The sequence below is a fragment of the Bombina bombina genome, chromosome 1 (genome assembly GCF_027579735.1).
Source record: "Bombina bombina isolate aBomBom1 chromosome 1, aBomBom1.pri, whole genome shotgun sequence".
Lineage (NCBI taxonomy): Eukaryota > Metazoa > Chordata > Amphibia > Anura > Bombinatoridae > Bombina > Bombina bombina.
The window spans coordinates 930,524,523-930,546,301 of NC_069499.1; the positions used below are offsets into that span (position 1 = coordinate 930,524,523).

The window sequence follows — 21,779 nt, forward strand, 5'->3', positions numbered from 1 at the left end:
GCTAGACCTGTGAATGTGGGGGTCATGAAGGATTTACCAGCTGATGTTCTCCTTGGAAATACCTTGGCCCCCCTTGTTTCTGCCTACGCTCCTATGGGTCCCGCGGATGTTAACCCTGTGACTACCCGTGCCCAGATCCGTGCAGCAGAGACTGACCCACCTGCTGCTGAGCCCCAGGACGCTGAGCTCAGTAAATCTCTATCCGCTATTGATACGTGGAAGTCCCGTTACAATGCGCTGATGAAGGAGAAGAGGAGCGCAGAGGAAAAAGCATGTTTAGAACGTGAATCTCTGCTAGACAAGCTGCACCTACAGACTGCAGAAAACACCAGCTTGAGAGTGGGACATGAAACATTAAAGACAAACTTAGCGACACTTGAGGAGAAGCTGACGCTGGCTCATAGTGAGGTGCAGCAACTCAAGGGCACCCTATGTCAGTATGAAGGGATTGTGGATACCTATAAAGAGCAGGTACAGAAAACTCGTAATGAAGCTGATGGGATTTTGAAGGACTGTTTAGCCCTAGTCTGGGCACTGAGGAAGTTGAACCCTTGTTTGTATGGACATGAATTCTCTCTCATAACGGGAATACAGATGGATTGTCCCGGCAAACTGACATGCCTATCACCTCCTAGTCCGGTCATCCCCAAGTTGACCCGCCAAAGGGTCAAGCCGGGTCTGCCGGAGTGTTCCACAAGGGGGGAGCTATGTGACAGACCCTTCTGTCAGGACTGAAGGAGTTAACTGTGTTCAGCCCTAAGAAGCTAATTTCTAACGACAAGGTTACTAGCCTCAGCTATTGTGTACTGTCATTAAAGTTAGTGATAAACATTCCATTGTTCAATCACATCTAGAGAGCAGACGCCTCAGTGATAAGAAGAGCCAAGTGTGTGTCTTGTGTTTAAGTTGTTATCAGCTTGAGCAAGGTATTCTATTGTATCATGTCAAAGGGCGTGTTCCCTCCATCTAATGTACAACATTCTTTCAACCCCCCATCTGGGGTTAGACCTGCATATATACTGGGCATATGGCCCTTAATAAAGGCATTCTGTTTTAAACCTGAAAACTGGCTGGGTTGTGAGTTGCTGATTTCCTATTCAGGACATTGTTCATCTGGTATTAACCCTTGGTATCCTGTTGGTACCGTAACATTACCGCATCTGGCCAAATGGGAAAAGCTCAGGCACCACGTCAAGGTCCTTTCCACTGCCTGAGTCCCTAACACAGCCACACCATGCAATCTTACAAAGCCAAACAAACTGAGAACAAAGAAGGGGTGCACAGGTGGATGTAATCACCCAGAGAAATACAAAACACGGAAGGGAACTGCACTCCAAGACCGGACCAGGTACACATCTAGTGACTCAGCAACATCCCAGCCTTGGGTGCTAAATAGCACTCCAAAAAAGCTGTGATGTCACCAGAGCCACAGGCAGTTAACCCCAGTTCGGAATGGGTGCAAGAAACAAGGGGGATTACAAATAAAAAGTAATACAACACATAGAGACACCCAGCACTCACCAGCTAGCTCACAGCTAAGATAAAATCACAACTGGAAAGGTTAGTTACCGCATCTGGCCAAATGGGAAAAGCTCAGGCACCACGTCAAGGTCCTTTCCACTGCCTGAGTCCCTAACACAGCCACACCATGCGAGCTTACAAAGCCAAACTGAGAACAAAGAAGGGGTGCACAGGTGGCTGTAATCACCCAGAGAAATACAAAACACGGAAGGGAACTGCACTCAGCAACATCCCAGCCCTGGGTGTGATTTTATCTTAGCTGTGAGCTAGCTGGCATGTATATATATATATATATGTGTATATATGTATATAGTATATATATATATATACACGTCATGTGACATTGTAGGCAATAGACTGTACACACACATATATATGTGTGTACAGTCTATTGCCTACAATGTCACATGACGTCTGTGTGTGTGTATGTATGTATATATATATATATAGATATAAAAAACACAAAGTACAGAAACTCTGGATTTCTTGAACACTTCCCACTTTATTGTGCACACAAGTACTTATACAAATGATATCTATAAATATATATGTATATAGCAATTGCCTATAATGACACATGACTATTTAATATATATATGTATTTATACTGTATATTTTGTATATACAGTATGTGTGTTTTTTTATATATATATATATATATATATATATATATATATATATAAATTTAAGATAATGTGTGTGCCTTTTTATTCTGCCACAAAGAATATCAAAAGAATGAAGCACATTTTAAAATCGCAGGACATGTAAATCAAAGCCTACTCAGGGCACTACGGCACTACGGACCCCGTGCACTGGATTGGTGCTGAAGATTGCAAGTCTCTGTGTTGGAATGTTGTTGTTTTTTAGGATCCAAGAAGGCTACTGCCTGTCACTAATCACTCCTTCCAGTTCCTCCAGCTATTAAGTGGGTGAGAATAAGTAGAGGTAGCAGCAGAACATTTTACTACAGGTGAAAGTGCAAAGCAGTTAGTATTGATATCAAGAGGATTTGTGGGAATAAATACTGTATTGAACATATATATGAAAGCACTGGCAATAAAGTAAGATTTGTGTAGCGGTTATGGAGAAGGTGGTGCTAGGCTAGAGGATACATATTGAGTATAATTAGATATAAAACTATTCCTAAAAGTACTTTTAAATTGAATATACAACTTATTGCAGGCTAAATTAGTTCCCCTGGCCAGTAACTTTTCCACTGGAGATCTACATTTTCTCAGCGCCCATGTATTTATTGATTGTTTTTCTGTGTATGTAAGATATGATTTTGGTGCACAAGTATCAATCCCTCTAATTTTTAAGAGTTTTAAATCCAATTCGGATGTCATATACGACACATATTACAAACAGCTCTACGATTAAACCAATGTATTCTCCGTTTACAGATCATATTAGTAACGATGTCACATATACAAGTACTATAGAAAGCGCGCACATTCTAAGCTATTAGACAAGGCGACGCGCACGTAAAAAAACTAAGACTAATATGTCGCTAATTTATCATTTAGAGACGCGCATCCGGTGACGTCTTTACTGTGCGTCAATACACCGAATAAACATGGAGCGGGTGCTAACTTATTTACAGGAGGTGGAGGAGAAAGCGGAGGACTTGCTAGGTGACAGGCGGCAGGTGAGAGGACACGTAATAGAACAGGAAGTTTAGATGATGCTGTGTAAATAGCTTATGTGAAGGAAAGTCACGTATGAGTTGTAGAATGCAAATTATCCTTTTATGTTACTCTCAGATTGTGGATTTGGATATCAAGAGGAATCAAAACAGGGAAGCTCTAAGAGTTCTGTATAAGGATCCATCTGTGCCAGGTCAGTAGAATCTCTAAATCGAAGAGTGTGTGCCATGGTTTGGACAGAGAATACATTTAAAAAAAAATAAAAATACAAAAATGGTTTTGTTCTCTTGGTATCATTTGGTTAATATTAAACCTAGGTAGGCTCTAAAAACCTTCTGAGCCCACACTTGTCTTTAGTACTCTGTCTGCATTTTGTAGCAATGTTCTATACATATTTGTAAACACTGCTGCCATAGTGTGGGAAATACATGGGCACCTCATGAGGTCCTATTAACCCCTTCCCGTCCGTATTTGCATCAAAACAAATTTCCAACATAAACAAATAAGTAAAAATATTGAAATTGCGCAATCGTTCATGCGATCACATGCTTTCACTGATGGGATCAGATCAGGGAGGAAGTGCCTAAGATGCCTCTCGCCCACAATCCCATTTAGGAAGAGCCCTTGCTCTTTGAAGCCCAGTGTGGTTAAGGCTGCATAGAATGTCATAAGGGTGGGAAGGGATTAACCTACATTGTTTACTGTTCAACAAAGTATACCAAAAGAACAAAGCAAGTTTGACAACAGAAGCAATTTTTTTTTTTTTTTAATTTCAATGCATTGTCAAACCACAAATGTTTAATATTGACTTTACTGTCAGAGAAGTTGGATGTTCCCTCATTTTTTAGGGTTGACTTGAAGATCTGTGTGAAGTGTAATGTGCATTTTTCTTCTCTTTTTTTTGTTTTTGCAGATAAAGTAACTGTCTGTTTTGGAAGCATGTTCCTAAGTCTCCCTAAACAAAAGACTAAAGAAATGATTGAGCGAGGTAAGTTTATGTGGCAGGTTTTTGTGGGTCTTAGCGGGCTAAAAGCCCAGGAAAAATTGTAAAGGCAGCACTTGAAAAGTACTTGGCTACTGGGAAATATGGATAAACGTAAAGCTCAGTGGCGTATGTTCAGTGACTAATCTGGACAGCGCTTAAGATTTTAGGCTTTTACATCAATATTGATAAAAGCTATGTGGAGAAGGGCAAATCAGTGAGTGAACTGGGCAATTTAGGCATCCGTTTAATGAACAGTCAGGCTCCAGTCAGAACTGAATGGGTAATGTTAAGAGATCAATGAAAGTGTGGCCTAGTCAGTTTAGTGACTTTCCCTTGTGTATTTTAGGAAGCCCCCATACCTTTTTAATGCAAATGTGGATTATTTATGACAGATCAAAAGCAGCTTGATGAAGAAATAAACCAACTCCGAACCCAGCTGAAAATAAAGTTGAATACATTGTATGAGGCACAAGGTATGGTAAAAATGTTATGAACCATCTCTGGAACAACCATGCTGCTCTGTGTAACAAGTATTCATATCACATTTATTTATTTTTGCCTTTCTAGGACAACCGGAAATAAAAGGCTTTAATTTGAGTCCACTCACCCATGAGGAAATGAGTGCCATCAATAAAGTGATTGGAGAAACGGAATGATCAAATACATTTTAAACCACAAACTGGTAAATACCAGAACTGTGCTCATGGTTTTCATCTTCATTTTCTGCATATTCTTCCTGGATTACCCACAGGAGAAGTTGTATACAGTTTGCTGGGCTGCAGACTGCACATTGAACAAACTGCATCATTTTGGTTATTGTATAACTATATAATAAATAAATAAATATATTTGGATATATTATTGGTTTATTGCAATCTGGAAATTAAACTGCTACAACGTTGTAGTATAGTCCTTGTAAAAAAAAAAAAAAAAATCATTTATGAAGTGGTCCAGCACTTTTCAAAATCTTCTTAAATCTGAATCAGTTGAAATAATTAGAGAGTGTTTGGTACAGGTTTTTGTATGAAACTTCCAGACAAATCAACTACAGCCTGCTGCAAGAGTCTGTCTTTTTTTTATTCTTTCAAACGACTTGCAAATCCAAACATTTTCATTCATGATTTAGACAGATCATGCAATTTTAAACAATTTTCTAAATTACTTCAATGATCTAATTTGCTTTGTTCTGTTGGTTTCATTTGTTGAAACGCATACCTAGATAGACTCGGGGCAGCAATTTACTACTGGAAGCTAACTGGTGATTGGTGGCTGCATATTTGCCACTTGTCATTTACTCACCTGATGTGTTCAGCATTGTAGTGCATTGCTCCTTTTTTCAACAAAGGATACCAAGAGAATAAAGCAACTTTTGATAATAGAAGTAAATTGTAAAGTTTTCCTTTAATTCTATGCTCCTGTCTGAATCATAAATAAAAAAAATATTAGCCTCTTGTCCTTTTTAAAGTTGATACCAAGTCCATTACAGCTTCTTTGCAGCGTGGGCAAGTTTAAACATCTGTTTAAGCTGTTTCTTCCTATCATTAACACATCCTGAAAGAGAAAATATGCAGATAAGCAGACTGTGATAAAGTCCAGATACACCTGGGGAATGAAGAGGCGTTTACTTTAAAGGGACAGTCCAGTCAAAATGAAACTTTCATGATTCAGACAGAGCATGCAATTTTAAGCAACTTTCTAATTTTCTCCTAATATCAATTTTTTCTTTGTTTTCTTGGTATGTTTATTTGAAAAAGCAAGAAAGTAAACTTAGGAGACGCTCATTTTTGGTTCAGCACCTGGGTAGCATTTGCTGATTGGTGGCAACATTTAGACACCAATCAGCAAGTGCTACCCAGGCGCTAAACCAAAAATAGGCCGGCTCCTATGCTTTCAAATAAAAATACCAAGAGAATGAAGAAAAATTGATTTTAGGAGTAAATTAGAAAGTTGCTTAAAATTGCCTGCTCTATCTGAATCATGAAAGTTTAATTTTGACTAAACTATTCCTTTAAAGGGACACTAAACCCAAATTTTTTTCTTTCGTGATTCAGACAGAGGCCTATATTTAACATGGTCTGGCGGACCTGATCGCCATACGCTCTCTGTATTCAGCATTGCACCAGCAGCTCACAAGAGCTGCTGGTGCAACACTGCCCCCTGCTGACTCGCAGCCAATCAGCCGCCAGCAGGGAGGTGTCAATCAACCCGATCGGATTGAATTGCAGCGATGTCTGTCTGCCTGCTCAGAGCAGGCAGACAGGGTTATGGAGCAGCGGTCTATAGACCGCTGCTTCATAACTGGTGTTTCTGGCGAAGTCTGAAGACTCGCCAGAAACACGAGCCCACAAGCTCCCTACAGAGCTTGTTAAATGGGCCCCATAGCATGCAATTTTAAGCAACTTTCTAATTTATTCCTATTATCAAATTTTCTTCATTCTCTTGGTCTCTTTATTTGAAATGCAAGAATGTAAGTTTAGATGCCGGCCCATTTTTGGTAAATAACCTGGGTTATTCTTGCTGATTGGTGGAAAAATTCATCCACCAATATAAAAGTAATATAATAGTGTTGCCCGGAGCACTGAACAAAAAAAAGAAGCTTAGATGCCTTCTTTTTCAAATAAAGATAGCAAGTGAACGAAGAAGAATTGATAATAGGAGTAAATTAGAAAGTTACTTAAAATGTCATGCTCTATCTGAATTATGAAATAAAATATTTGGGTTCAGTGTCCCTTTAAGGGAGCTGGCTCCACTGGTCTAATTCTCTTACCTAAGTGGGTATTTGCAACAAAACCTCCGTTATTGAGACTTTCTTTCTGCCTATCATCACGAAACACTGGACCATCATTCCACATCAGATCAAAACCTCCAACTTGTTTCTCCTTCCCTGATAATCTGGGTGAGATGTATCAAAGTTGTATAGCATTAGGATCTCTAGTTGATATGAATATGCTCGTGAGATTTAGTGGCTAACTTTTGTGCATAACCAGATCTAGTTAGTTGCAGAAGTATAATTTTGGGAATCAATACAAAAATAAGCACATGATTTTGCCTACAAATAGGCTAATAAATAGCCTGCTTAAAGGGACAGTCAAGTAAAAAAAAAAACTTTCATGATTTAAATAGGGCATGTCTAGGAGCTATATATGCTAATTTCTTAGACCTTGAAGGCCACCTCTAATCTGAATGCATTTTGACAGTTTTTCACCACTAGAGGGCGTTCATGTGTTTCATATAGATAACATTGAGCTCAGGCACGTGAAGCTCCTAAGAGCAAGCACTGATTGGCTAAAAATGCAAGTCTGTCAAAAGAACTAAAATAAGGGGGCAGTTTGCAGAGCCATAGATAAAAGGTAATTAGAGGTAAAAAGTATATTATTATAACTGTTGGTTATGCAAAATTGGGGAATGGGTAATAAAGGGATTATCTACCTTTTTAAACAACAATAATTCTGGTGTTTTAAGTCCTTTACCTGCCCTCCATGTCCACAACATTCAGTGTGTCCTCCAGCAGACAGCATTTCAGTTCATAGTCCTCTTGGCTGCTAGCAGTCAAAGATGGTGAAGCATTTACCTCTAATAGCCATCTGTGGGACGCAAGAAGAGGGCTTTAAAGGAACATGAAAGTCACAATTAAACTTTCATGGTTTAGACAGAACATGCAGTTTTATGAGATATATATAATTTAAATTTACATCTATTATCACATTTCACTTTGCTCTCTTTGTATTCTCTGCGGAACAGCAATGCTTTACTGGGAGCTAGTTGGTGATTGGCACATATATGCCTCTTGTCATTGGTTCACCAGGTATGTTCAGGTGGCAGTGTTTTGGAGCTATGTGTTTATAACTAAATTGAGTATTTTATTATTGCAGTATTGCATGCATATAACGCATTAAGGCGTTTTCTTTTTGCGCTCTTATTTTCATTTAAAAGGGACATAATAGGAGTTGAAATGCACTGCAATATATTTAACATACAGTTAGGCACATTGTTGTACTCTACATATGTTGGCAATGAGTGCTGCTGTTCTGTTAACCATTTTAGCAGTGATCATTTTTACCATGCATAAAACTTGCTATCAGTATGGTTGTAGGACACATGCTCATACATATTTGTCTCCCACACACATTCATTGTGCCACTGGCACCACTCAAAGCATGAGAAAGGGGTAGGTTATGGGGCGTACCGTCATGTCATAAGCAGGTCATATGTAATTTAACTATCAGTGACGTGTATATTGCAAAACTGCTGCTAAATGTATTTAAAATTCATACTCTACATTACAATACTGCTTATCTTATTAACTATGATTGAAATCTATTGCTCATTTACCGTGTATCACAGCAAGTACTTGAAAACAAACCATTGCAGCAAGGGAATTTATTTTTAATGGCAGGCAAACCTTCTTAGTCACATTTTACAACTATGCTTCGTGCATCTTTTATATTTTTTTTCCTTTATATATTTTTGCATCCATTTTTATAATGTGTATAGCAAGGACATAAAGCATTCCCTTTTATTGTTAAAAGCAAGGATAGACAAATCTGTTTAACATTTAGGAGTTAGGAAGAATATTTAGGAGCCAAACTGTGGTATTTGTATATAGATATATGGAGAATAACCCCAAAAAATTAGGAGCCAGGGTTAAAATTCTAGGAGCCAGTGGCTTCTGGGTTTATCGAGCCCTGGTTAAATTGTAAGTAAAATTAAAAGGGACACTGAACTCAATTTTTTTCTTTCATGATTCAGAAAATTTCTCCTATTATCAAATTTTCTTCATTCTCTTGGTATCTTTATTTGAAATGCAAGAATGTAAAGTTTAGATGCTGGCCCATTTTTTTGTGAACAACCTAGGTTGTTCTTGCTGATTGTTGGATAAATTCACCAAACCAATAAACGAGTGCTGTCCAGAGTCTGAACCAAAAATAGCTTAGATGCCTTTTTTTCAAATTAAGATAGCAAGAGAACAAAGAAAAAATGATAATAGGAGTAAATTTGAAAGTTGCTTAAAATTGCATGCTCTATCTGAATCACAAAATAAAAAATTTGGGTTCAGTGTCCCTTTTAAACTTCAATGATTTGGATAATTTTCAACAACTTAATCATTTTTGCTTAGTTCTCTTAGTATCATTTGGTATAGAATAATCCTAGGTGTACTCAGGAATGTGCATGTGTATTTAGCCATTGGGCAGCAGTGTTCGTAAGAATGTTTATAGCAATGTTATAACATAGTTGCAAACACCAATGCCATAGAATGCTAAAGATGTGTAAGCTCCTATCACCCTACCTAGAATTACTTTTTAACAAAGGATACCAAAAGAACAAAACACATTTGAAAACAGAAGTCAAATTGAAATTTGTTTAAAATTGCACGCTCTATATGAATCATGAATGTTACATTTTTACTTTAACATCAGTTGTTCACTTAAAAATAGAATCAACTCAAAGCCAATTTCACCCTTTTATTAGACATTTATAGTGATGTAGAAATTAATTTTGTAGCATAAAAAGTTGATATGAGTGGCCACTTTTTGTGTTTTTTTTACGGGTTACTTACACAGAAAGGGTTTTTAAAACAATGCTTATTGATTTAAAAGAGACATAAAACTACTGGGCACAACTTCAACAGAATTCTATATATATTTTTTTACTAAATTTGCTATTATTTCTCCTGTCTAAAAGGTGCAGCATTCTTTACAGCCTCTCTTAATTTAAAGGGACACTGAACCCAAATTTTTTCTTTCATGATTCAGATAGAGCATGAAATTTTAAGCAACTTTCTAATTTACTCCTGTTATCAAATTTTCTTTATTCTCTTGGTATCTTTATTTGAAATGCAAAAATGTAAGTTTGAGATGACGGCCCATTTTTGGTGAACAACCTGGGTTGTCTTTGGTGATTGGTGGATAAATCCATCCACCAATAAGAAAGTGCTGTCCAGAGATCTGAACTAAGAAAAAAAGCTTAGATGCCTTCTTTTTCAAATAAAGATTGCAAGAGAACAAATAAAAATTAATAATAGGAGTAAATTAGAAAGTTGCTTAAAATTGCATGCTCTATCTGAATCACGAAAGAAAAAAATTTGGGTTCAGTGTCCCTTTAAACCCTTTATTGGTGGCTGTTGACGAAGTTCTGCATTTTCACACAGGGCAAAACCTCATTTTAACTTGCATATTCTTTTGCAACCTGTGACAAAAGTGGTGGTAAACATTCATAGATCAGTAATGTTGGTTGACATTTTTTTCACAGCTGTATTGTGTGCTTGAGGTTAGCACCCACAATACAGAGTGGGAAGTTTACATTTTTGAAATGTTGTTTATATACAGTATAGTTTAAAAGTAACAATGTTATAAGAAAAGGCCACATAAATGACAAAGCAATGCCGTCACTGCAAAAATATAAAGCTCCTATGTATTATGCACACTAATCCAATGTGAACAATGATGGTAGAATACATAAACTCCAAGATGGTGGCATCCCATCTAAAGATGCTCACGTAAGGGGTTAAATAGTAGAATGGCTTTCTAGACAGTTGCAGAGTTTGTCACTCTTATAAAGCACAACACAAGATGTTTAACTGCTCTGTTTCTAATATTAGATCAGTAATATCTTTGTTAAAGCAACAGGTGTAGCATAATAAAGTCAAAATTCTAATTTTATTATTAAGCTTGAGAAACTTTGCAGTTTAAATCTATTATCTAATCTATTGACAATAGATCTATTGATCTATTATTAAAGCACAACTGGGATCTAGCTGCTCAAGGGTAACTGCACATATATGCCTCTTGTGTTTGGCTCACCTGGGGCCCGATCCGATATGCAGCGTCGCCCGCAAAAGCCGGCGACGCTGAAATTTGCGCTGGTTTGGTATCCTATATACAGCGTAACCTAGAAGTTACGCCTGTATATTTCTGCCGTCGCCCGTAGTTTTTTGGGCCATAGGCAGGTATACCAAACCAGCGCAGTTTGGTATCCAATATACAGCGTAAGGACTTACGTGGCTAAAATGGAGAAATCTTACTCCATTTTCACCTCGCCACAAAATGCAGCCGTAGTAAGCCTCACGCTGTCTATTGGAGCCCCGTAACTCCCTAAACTACCTGCTAAATAAAACCTAACGCATGCGCAATGTCTATCTACCTGTCAACCGCGATCCCCTGCCGCGATCCCTAATAAAGTATTTAACCCCTACACCGCCGCACACGGACCCCGCCGCCACCTACAATAAAAGTATAACCCCCTAATGTGATCCCCCTACACCGTAGCAAGCTACATTACATACCCCCTAATGTGAGTCCCTTACACCGCCGCCATCTATCTTACATACCCCCTAAAGTGAGCCCCTACCCCGCTGCCATCTATCTTACCTACCCCCTAAAGTGAGCCCCTACCCCGCCGCCATCAATCTTACCTACCCACTAAAGTGAGCCCCTTACACCGCCGCCATCTATTTTAAAAATATTAACCCCTAATTTAATCCCCCTACACTGCCGCCAGCTATATTAACCCTAATTATATTAGGGTTAATATAGTTAATATCGTTATTAATATATATATATATATATATATATATATATATATATATATATATATATAAGTATAATAACCCTATCTAACTCTAACATCCCTAACTAAATTCTTATTAAAATAAATCTAATTAATATTATTAATTAAAATATTCCTATTTAAATCTAAATACTTACCTATAAAATAAACCCTAAGATAGCTACAATATAATTAATAATTACATTGTAGCTATTTTAGGGTTTATATTTATTTTACAGGTAACTTGGTATTTATTTTAACTAGGTACAATAGCTATTAAATAGTTAATAACTATTTAATAGCTACCTAGTTAAAATAATTACCAATTTACCTGCAAAATAAATCCTAACCTAAATTACAAATACACCTACACTATCAATAAATTAAATAAACTACAAATATCTAAACTAAAATACAATAAAATAATCTAAACTAAATTACAAAAAATAAAAAAAATATTACAAGATTTTTAAGCTAATTACACCTATTCTAAGCCCCCTAATAAAATAATAAAGCCCCCAAAATAAAAAAAATTTCCCTACCCTATTCTAAATTTAAAAAGTTCAAAGCTCTTTTACCTTACCAGCCCTTAAAAGGGCCTTTTGCGGGGCATGCCCCAAAGAATTCTGCTCTTTTGCCTGTAAAAGAAAAACACAATACCACCCCCCAACATTACAACCCACCACCCACATACCCCTATTCTAAACCCACCCAAACCCCCCTTAAAAAAACCTAACACTACCCCCCTGAAGATCTCCCTACCTTGTCTTCACCCAGCCGGGCCGAACTCTTCATCCGATCCGGGCGATGTCCATTCAAGCAGCAGTGAAGTCTTCTTCCATTCGGCGATGTCTTCAAGCAAAGCGGCATCTTCAATCTTCTTTCTTCGCTCCTCCGCCGTGGAGCATCCATCCGGCACGACGACTTCCCGACGAATGAGGTACCTTTAAATGACGTCATCCAAGATGGCGTCCGTCGAATTCCGATTGGCTGATAGGATTCTATCAGCCAATCGGAATTAAGGTAGAAAAATCTGATTGGCTGACTGAATCAGCCAATCAGATTCAAGTTCAATCCGATTGGCTGAACCAATCAGCCAATCGGATTGAACTTGAATCTGATTGGTTAATTATTTTAACTAGGTAGCTATTAAATAGTTATTAACTATTTAATAGCTATTGTACCTAGTTAAAATAAATACCAAGTTACCTGTAAAATAAATATAAACCCTAAAATAGCTACAATGTAATTATTAATTATATTGTAGCTATCAAAGGGTTTATTTTATAGGTAAGTATTTAGATTTAAATAGGAATATTTTAATTAATAATATTAATTAGATTTATTTAAATAAGAATTTAGTTAGGGATGTTAGAGTTAGATAGGGTTATTATACTTAATATATATATAATATAATAACGATATTAACTATATTAAACCTAATATAATTAGGGTTAATATATATAATATAATAACTATATTAACCTTAATATAATTAGGGTTAATATAGTTAATATAGCTGGCGGCGGTGTAGGGGGATTAAATTAAGAGTTAATATTTTTAAAATAGATGGCGGCGGGGTAGGGGCTCACTTTAGGGAGTAAGTAAGATAGATGGCGGCGGGGTAGGGGGCTCACTTTAGGGGGTAGGTAAGATAGATGGCGGCGGGGTAGGGGCTCACTTTAGGGGGTAGGTAAGGTAGATGGCGGCGGGGTAGGGGCTCACTTTAGGGGGTAGGTAAGGTAGATGGCGGCGGGGTAGGGGCTCACATTAGGGGGTTATAGATTTAATATAGCTGGCGGCGGGGTCCGGGAGCGGCGGTTTAGGGGTTAATACATATTTTGTTAGGATAGTGAGGGGGGATAGCAGATAGAGGGTTAGACGTGTTGGGCTATGTTTGGGAGGTGTGTTAGACAGTACGGGTGATTTTATAACTTAGTCAGGTTTTGTAGGCGCCGGCAGTTTCTAAAGTGCCGTAAGTCACTGGCGACTCTAGAAATTTGTACTTACGCAGATTTCTGGACATCGCTGGTTTGTCAGACTTACGGCACTTTAGCCACTGTATATAGGATAGCTCGATTTGCGAGCTGAAACTGCGGGCGGCGGGGGTTCCCTCGCTTGCGCCGCAAACTACGATCTTTATCGGATCGCGCCCCTGATGTGTTAAGCTAGCTCCCAGTATTGCACTGCTGCTCCTTTAACATGAAAATTAAGCAAATTTAATAATAGGACAATTGTAAGCACATTTTCAATTTACTTCTATCTGAATCATGAAAGAAAATGTTTTGGTTTTTATGTTCCTTTCAGAGCAGAAGGAAAGTAAGCTAGAGGGAGAGCATATATGTCTGTTAGAACAATCGGAAAAACAGAATTTAAAAAGGTTGGAGAGGCCTGGTCCATACATTTACTTGTATAATTGATTCAGAAAAACAGAATATATAACTAGTTTATAGGTCTGTATAATTTACATCACTGTACACTATTTTTATATTATATTAGCAAAGAGCTTAACTGTTTATTTTTTTTTTTATTTACATATTGTCAACAGGATCTGAGTGACTGTTGTTTATTTTACCATATCACCACAAGGCCTGGAATGCATAGCCATAGTTTATGGTTAGCTTACAGACTTATTGAGGAAGGTGGGCACATACCTAAATATAGATGCTGCTGTGACTGAATGCATCACCTTAGAAAAAAATCTTTTGTGATTCAGATAGAGCATGCAATTTTAAGCAACTTTCTAATTTACTCCTATTATAAATTTTTCTTCGTTCTCTTCCTATATTTATTTGAAAAAAGGCATCTAAGCTAAGGAGCCAGCCAATTTTTGGTTTAGTACACTGGACAGCACTTGTTTATTGGTGGGCGATTGTATCTACCAATCAGCAAGAACAACCCAGGTTGTTCACCAAAAATGGGCAGGCTTCTAAACTTACATTCTTGCTTTTCAAATAAAAATACCAAGAGAATGAAGAAAATTTGATAATAGGAGTAAATTAGAAAGTTGCTTAAAATTGCATGCTCTCTGAATCGTGAAAGAACATTTTGTGGTTCAGTGTCTCTTTTAACATTTTGAAAACTAGAAAATAACTGAGCCTCTGCATACAATGAGGGGATGGTCTGCCATTACTATTGCTTATTGGTTGCCTTGTCTCAGGAAACAAGACTACCAAGCAGGTGTGACTGCATATCTTTAGGAATTAAACATGTTTGGTATTGGAGATTAACAGAAGTATAGTGTAATATTAGTGAGCTTGATTCATGCTTACGGTTTGAGGTCCTGGTCGATTAGGATATCATATCCATAGAGTTCAAAGCAATGCTTGTCATTAATAATGATCTTCTGGACACTTTGCAGGCTCTTGATGAAGATGTTATCCATGTTTTGAAAGAGAGTCTCCACCATTTCAGGGCCATGACAAGCTGTCAGGTAGAGACGCAACTGCTGTATCATCCATTTACAGCCCTGTGAAGAGCGCATGGTGCAAATAGTGTTGTGTTAGACAAACGTTTACCAGTGTTCCTTTTCTCTGAAACTGTGTCTCTCACCTTCTCTGGATCATAATCTGGGGCCATTTTCTGGATTGCCACATTTGTCAAGTGAATATCTGGATCAGTGAGTGAAGGATACTATGGCTTGATAAGTCTGTAATGTCCCTCTTAAAAAAGAAATGTGTGTATATTATATATAAATGCAATTAATACCACACTTGGTTGTGATCAGGGATGTACATGTATAGAAATATCATGTATATTACATTGTTTGCTAATGATTGAGATATTTATATTATATATACGTAGAGGGTTTAATTCATCTCTCATGCCTCCTTTACAACTGTAATTGGTACTATATGTTAAATGCACAAATTAAGTGCTATTTCATGAGCGTGGCTCCTAATGAACTGCTGTACTAATACACCAAATGAAAAATTCATATTTGACTTGAGGCTATCTGGCCACCGGGACCAGTATTCTTGGGGATACTACTTTTTCACTCAATGACATATGCCTTTTGGGTTGGTAGAATTTTCTAGGGTGAACTTGCTTTGCCTCTCCTCCTATCAGCACTAGCACACTTGAGGCTGAAGTGTCTGCTGCTGCTGCTGCTTCAACATGCCTAACAATGAATTTGGTGTCAAACTGATTAGTACTGACTAGTAAACCGTTGCCAACATCCACCAAGTTCCATAGTCTCCACCATATTTGTACCCTCCCCATGTCACAGGATACATTGGTCATCAATGCTGCTAAGAGTGAAACGAGTATTGGAGAATCGCGCAAATCCATCACGGTACAACCAGGCCTTGAGTGGAGTATACTGTGAGAATAAGCAATATAGACAACAGTTACCACAAGTCACATGTTTACAGTCTCTACAAGTTATAGACAGGATGCAACTCACCGATGTAACAAGGACATAAACTCGCAGATCAAACTTCCTTCCTGTAAAGAAATAGAGTGTTATGTGTGAAGATGAAAGTGTATACTGTATATAGTAATCTAGTGTATACTGTACATTAAATTAGCTATGCATGACCAGAGTGGGACACATAGTTAATCGTCTTTATTAGATATGAGATTACACAAGGTGGATCTCTGGCTTAAAGGGCCATAATACCCAAATGTTTAAACACTTGAAAGTGATGCAGCATAGCTGTAAAAAGCTGACTAGAAAATATCACCTGAACATCTCTATGTAAAAAAGAAAGATATTTTACCTCAAAAGTTCCTCAGTAGCCACCTCCCATTGTAAAGGATTTCTAAGCAGCATTTTAGTGTGTTTGTCCTGGGACATCTGAAGGGACTAGCATTGTGCACTCTCATATTATTTCACCAATCAGGTAAAGGAAGCTTACTATGAAATCTCATGAGAGTTAAGTCAAATCTCATGAGATCACAGTAAGAGTTCATGACCTCAGCACTGCTGATGCTGATTGGCTGCTGTTCATTTCTTCATTTTTTTATTTTTTTTACCTGCAGCTGGGAGCAGCTGAGTATAACTTTTTACACAGAACTAACTCTACTGAGCTGAGGAGATTGTGAGGTAAAATATCTTCCTTTTTTACATAGAGATGCTCAGGTGATATTTTCCTGTCAGCTTTTTACAGTTATACTGCATCTGTTTCAAGTGATTTAGCATATGAGTATTATGTCCCTTTAAGTAACCTATTGTATTGCGTTTAGCCAGTTTGTTTTGCATGAGTGTGCTCTACATAACACACAACAGTGGTGCTCCAACATACCCTCAGACATTCATACTTTAGAACCAGTTGTTGATCTGTGGTTCAGTGATTTGCATTAAACCAACTGTGTGAGGGATAAATATCCTAAAGTCGTGATCTATTGTTTTTATTACAGTACAGGTTTCAGTATCATTGAAATAAAGCGAGCTACCACATTCTCACCTCCAATTAAATATGGGTTTTCAATGTAGCGCTGAGCAACGTAATTCTCCACTGGTATTTCATCCTTTTGTTCATCTATGCGTCCCCCATCCTGTAAAGCAGTAAAATATGAGTGTCAAACTTATGACCAAATTTGCAAGTCTCTAAACTTTCAGGCTACCATACATTCACACCTTTTTCCAGTCCATGATGTCTTTCAACTTTCGAAAAAGGAATATTCCCCGCCCCTGTGATCTGGCCACCTGAGCGAAGACACAATGTTCATTAAAAGCCTTTTACAGTGAGATATCTTTATTTGTATGTACAATAAAAGCATGTCTCTCATACTGATTTAAAGGGACAGTCTAGTCAAAATTAAACTTTCATTATTCAGATAGGACATGCAATTTTAATCAACTTTCCAATTTACTTTTATCATCAAATTTGCTTTTTTCTCTTGGTATTCTTAGCTTAAACTAAACATAGGTAGCCTCATACGCTAATTTCTAAGCCTTTGTGGGCTGCCTCTTATCACATGCTTTTTAAATCTCTTTTCAACACAAAGAGACAGAAAGTACATGTGGGCCATATAAATAACACTGTGTTCAGGCACAGAGGGTTATTTAAGATTTAGCACAAAACAATGCTAACTGCAAGACAATAGATACTAAACAGTCACAGTCATGTGATCAGGGGGCTGGAAGAAGGTTCTTAGATACAAGGTAATCACAGAGGTAAAAAGTATATCAATATAACTGTGTTGGTTATGCAAAACTGGGGAATGGGTAATAAAGGGATTATCTATCTTTTAAAACAATAACAATTCTATTGTAGACTGTCCCTTTAAAGTAACATCTTTGTTATATGAGTACACTGCATAGACCCATGCTTTCAATGATGTCTTACAGGCTTCATGATCCAGGTGCTTCCAGGATTCTTGCGAAATTCTTCCACAAATAGGTGATATTCAGATGGCAGTTCAAACGTCATAGGGAAAAAGTCACACTTTTCAGCTTCTAGCTGCCCAAATTCTTTCTTCAATTGTTTTCGGAAACGCTTCAGATTCTTCACCATGAAATTCTTGCGGGTCAGCTGGAGAGAATAACTGCTATTAAGCTTAGTCCTGCCAACAATACATATCAGACCCACAAAACCCCAAGCTATCACCTCAATATTACACCCATCCGTCATACCTAAAGGGATATGAAACCCAAATGTTTTCTTTCATGATTCAGATAAAACATGACATTTTAAACAACTTTCCAATTACTTATTTGATCTAATTTGCTTCATTTTCTTGGTATCCTTTGTTGAAAAGCATACCTAGGTAGGATCAGGAGCAGCAATGCACTACTAAAAACTAGCTGCTGATTGTTGGCTGCACATATATGCCTCTTGTCATTAGCTCCCACAATGTGCTCTGCTAGCTTCCAGTATTGCATTGCTGATTCTTCAACAAATGATACCAAGAAAAAATAATAATAATGAAAGTATATTGGGAAATTGTTTAAAATCATGTCCTTCTAACTGAATCACAAAGAAAATTTGGGGTTTCATATCCTTTAAAGTCTGTAGATATAGTCCTTCGACATCTCATTGGGTGTATCTTAGATTAACGACTATCAATCTTAACCCACTCCAAATGGCATAAATGACAGCCATTTGATCATTTTGCCCTTTGGTGTACTTCAGTCACAATGATGTGATCTTGGTGGGTTCCCTAGTACAATTCTCATGTATCAACTTCTTCCTTTTGTACCTCACTCCATCAGAACTTGGTTACTCACCCTTATATAACCATACCTCACCCTGCTCTCCTAGCAATAATTATAGCTTCTTTTTTTCAAAGCCTGCCCACTGGCATGGGTCTCATTCAACAGACAATAGTCTCCCATTTTAACACACCACACAGACCTCAACCCATTAATTTAGCACATATTAAAAACAAAAAGCTACCTAGAGCTATTAGCGGGCGCTCCCACACAATAATCATTGATCTCTATAAAACCTTCAATAATAATGGATCATACACCAGTTAAACAAGATGCAAATAGCATAAAATAAAGCCCTGATACTCGGGTATCATAAAGAATCCTTTGCTGTAACAAGCAGCTGCTCTCCTCTTCACCCTCCAAGAGGCCCAAATCTAGAATAGTAAAAAGACAGAGGGGCACCTCATTTTATATCAGTCAGTCTCCTAGAAGACAAGGTGTAATCAATGAGAATGAGTACTCACATTTGGTAAGAGCACCCTTATGTGCTTGTAGACGCTAGCTGATAGATTCAGGTGTAACAGCTCACCTATTCCCAGTAGTCTGGAACGCTCCAAAGGACTACAAATTGTTTGTGCACAATTAATTTTTGGTCCTTTGGAGCTTTGGAGTTTTGAATCTATCAGCTAGCGTCTACAAGCACATAAGGGTGCTCTTACCAAATGTGAGTACCCATTCTCATTGATTACACCTTGTGTCTACTGGGAGACTGACTGATATACACAAGGCGCCCCTCTGTTTTTTTTTTACTATTCTAATTTAGTACATAACAGCCTGAACTCTAGCATATTTAACAGTTAATGTCATATTATTTTTAGCTGGCAAATCGAATTCACTTCTAGTGTGTAATATCACCTCATAGTGGTTGCGGAAGTGACAGATGTGCACATGCTCGTCCAAATAAATATGGTCAAAGTTCTCACGTAGCCAGCCCACATCACACCAGTAAAAGTCCCATTCACCATCGCTGCAATAAAAAAAAAGCTCAAAAGGCTAGGAAAAAGAGAGTGCAACAAGATCTAAGATCAAGTACCTAAGAGAAAACAGGCAGCATATTTTTGTATGCAGATGTCAATCCTCCTCCCATTCACAGATATAAGTGAAGTGATGCCCTTTCACCCAGATATAACAAATGTCAGCAACACTATGTAGAAATGTTAAAAAGGCCTGGTTATCTTACTCCTTCACTTCAACCCATCCTGGCCTCTGCCTCAGAACATCTCCAATTGTATTTGTGAGTGAACACTTATATCGAATACAAGATCTGATTTCTCTGTGGGGGGAAAACAAAACAGTTATATTAATAAAAGAGCAGGAAAGACAGCAGACGTCTAAATATACATCAAGAGCTGTTTTGGCATTGTCACAGGATAGGTAAGGGTGGATGTCATATACATGCCTTTCTTTCTGCTTCTGGTACCCATATGATGCCTTCTGATTGACAAGCTGCAGGAAAAGAGAACAGATAACAAGTACTAGTCTCCTCCAGACATAAAAATGTCATAATGTTCCAGTCATAATGTCTAATAACCCAACAAAACACTTCATAAACTAGTATCACATGATATTGCAATGAAAAGTAGACAACAAAGAAACCTAGTAGCCATTACTTAAAAGTATTACACCCAACACACAATACTAATTATAATACACGCAGAACACTGAAAACCTATAAACACACAACTGTGGGTACAAACACACTGGTATAGGAATTTCCCACTCGTTTACAACACTGAAAACAGTCCTTAAAACTGAAAACACGACTCTAAGAAGAAGGGGAAAAAAAGAAATATCCAGCAGCGAGAATCCGTAGCACACAAATAAAAGGAGTGAACCGGGCATGCAAACACATTGAACGGTGAGGCACGGTACCTTGCTCTTGTACATGTTAGCATCCCTGTTACCATGACAACCGACGCATGTTAAGGTATTGGGTTGTGTCGCATGCTCATGATGCGTAAACCCTTTGCTTGACCCAGAAGCTGGAGCCTCAGGGCGCGACATCTCATGAGGGGGCTCAGGGTGGTGTTTCCGTGTAGGTTTTGAGTATCAGCGATATCTGGTCTACCTTTGATGAATCGTCTAGGATATTACTGTCTGATTTGTTATCCTATAGTTAATAAACTGAGTCAACGATACTGTGATTATTAATAAACGGACTGTATTTAGCACAATGACCTCCCTTTAAAAGTAATAATAATACAATATTTAAAAAAAAAATAAAAAAAATTATGTAGATGAATCAGAAGACTGCCCTGTTTTGAAAAGTTACAACTTTTGGATTCCTGAATGAATTGGTTGAAATTCACCTATGACTTCCAGTTACTAAGAAACATTTTGTTTTCGGTAGTTTTCAAGTTAGGATGTAGGCCCTATAATAAACCTACATTTTTAATTTCATGATAGAGCATGCAATTTTAAACAACTTTCTAATTAACTTCTATTATCCATTGTTCTTTGTTTTGTTTTTTTTATTCTTCGTTCTCTTGGTATCATTTGTTGAAAAGCAAGGACATATGCTTAGGAGCCAACCGATTTCTGGAGCACTAATGAATGTTTTTTTGTTTTTTTACACATTTTATTTATTACCCCTGAGGTCTATTGCTCTTACTAAGAAAAACAACCAGAATTTCTCTTATGTTTATAATGAAGCTAGAGGATAGTTTCCAAGTGTATCAAAATGTAATTCCCCCCATACATAGTTCAAAGGGCCATAATAGTCAAAAAATGACACTCTAATTTGTTATAGCATATACTTTTAAGACTATCAACCCTACACTACTGTAGAAATAACGCTTGGGACCCATAGAGTACTACAGGTCCCAAGTGGAAACTGCAGTTTATCCAATCAGCAGCACTAGTCGTATGGCTCAGATGTGTGACTTGCACTGCTGATTGGATTAGCAGTGGTTTCCACTCCGGA

General features: G+C 37.6%; 2 protein-coding genes across 2 annotated transcripts; one reads left to right on the forward strand and one right to left on the reverse strand.

The window, feature by feature from the left end:
• The first annotated feature begins 3,033 nt into the window (after positions 1 to 3,033).
• Positions 3,034 to 5,008, forward strand: PDRG1 (p53 and DNA damage regulated 1). Its single transcript, XM_053699594.1, has 5 exons — positions 3,034 to 3,169; positions 3,285 to 3,360; positions 4,081 to 4,155; positions 4,545 to 4,625; positions 4,720 to 5,008. The coding sequence occupies exons 1-5, from the start codon at positions 3,098 to 3,100 to the stop codon at positions 4,806 to 4,808; spliced, it is 393 nt and encodes a 130-aa protein (XP_053555569.1). The 5' UTR covers positions 3,034 to 3,097; the 3' UTR covers positions 4,809 to 5,008.
• Positions 5,009 to 5,295: 287 nt separating this feature from the next.
• On the reverse strand, positions 5,296 to 20,750 carry TTLL9 (tubulin tyrosine ligase like 9). The gene is made up of 14 exons (XM_053699581.1): positions 20,729 to 20,750; positions 20,256 to 20,302; positions 20,037 to 20,129; positions 19,712 to 19,823; positions 17,991 to 18,176; positions 17,279 to 17,347; positions 17,106 to 17,196; positions 16,103 to 16,143; positions 15,931 to 16,018; positions 15,250 to 15,308; positions 14,970 to 15,166; positions 7,623 to 7,736; positions 6,920 to 7,044; positions 5,296 to 5,703 (listed from the first exon to the last, which is right to left on the reverse strand). The coding sequence occupies exons 1-14, from the start codon at positions 20,741 to 20,743 to the stop codon at positions 5,633 to 5,635; spliced, it is 1,308 nt and encodes a 435-aa protein (XP_053555556.1). The 5' UTR covers positions 20,744 to 20,750; the 3' UTR covers positions 5,296 to 5,632.
• Between the last annotated feature and the right edge of the window lie 1,029 nt (positions 20,751 to 21,779).

Bases quoted from the DNA above. Each gene is read 5' to 3' on its own strand.
- TTLL9 (XM_053699581.1), bottom strand. The intron at 17,348-17,990 runs GTAAGACATCAT...GTCTTCGCTCAG, and splicing joins GCACCTGGATCATGAAGCCT to GTGGCCAGATCACAGGGGCG. The intron at 15,167-15,249 runs GTGAGAGACACA...CGCTCTTCACAG, and splicing joins CAGATTATGATCCAGAGAAG to GGCTGTAAATGGATGATACA.
- PDRG1 (XM_053699594.1), top strand. From the start codon at position 3,098: ATGGAGCGGGTGCTAACTTATTTACAGGAGGTGGAGGAGAAAGCGGAG. The intron at 3,361-4,080 runs GTCAGTAGAATC...TTGTTTTTGCAG, and splicing joins TAAGGATCCATCTGTGCCAG to ATAAAGTAACTGTCTGTTTT. The intron at 4,156-4,544 runs GTAAGTTTATGT...TATTTATGACAG, and splicing joins TAAAGAAATGATTGAGCGAG to ATCAAAAGCAGCTTGATGAA.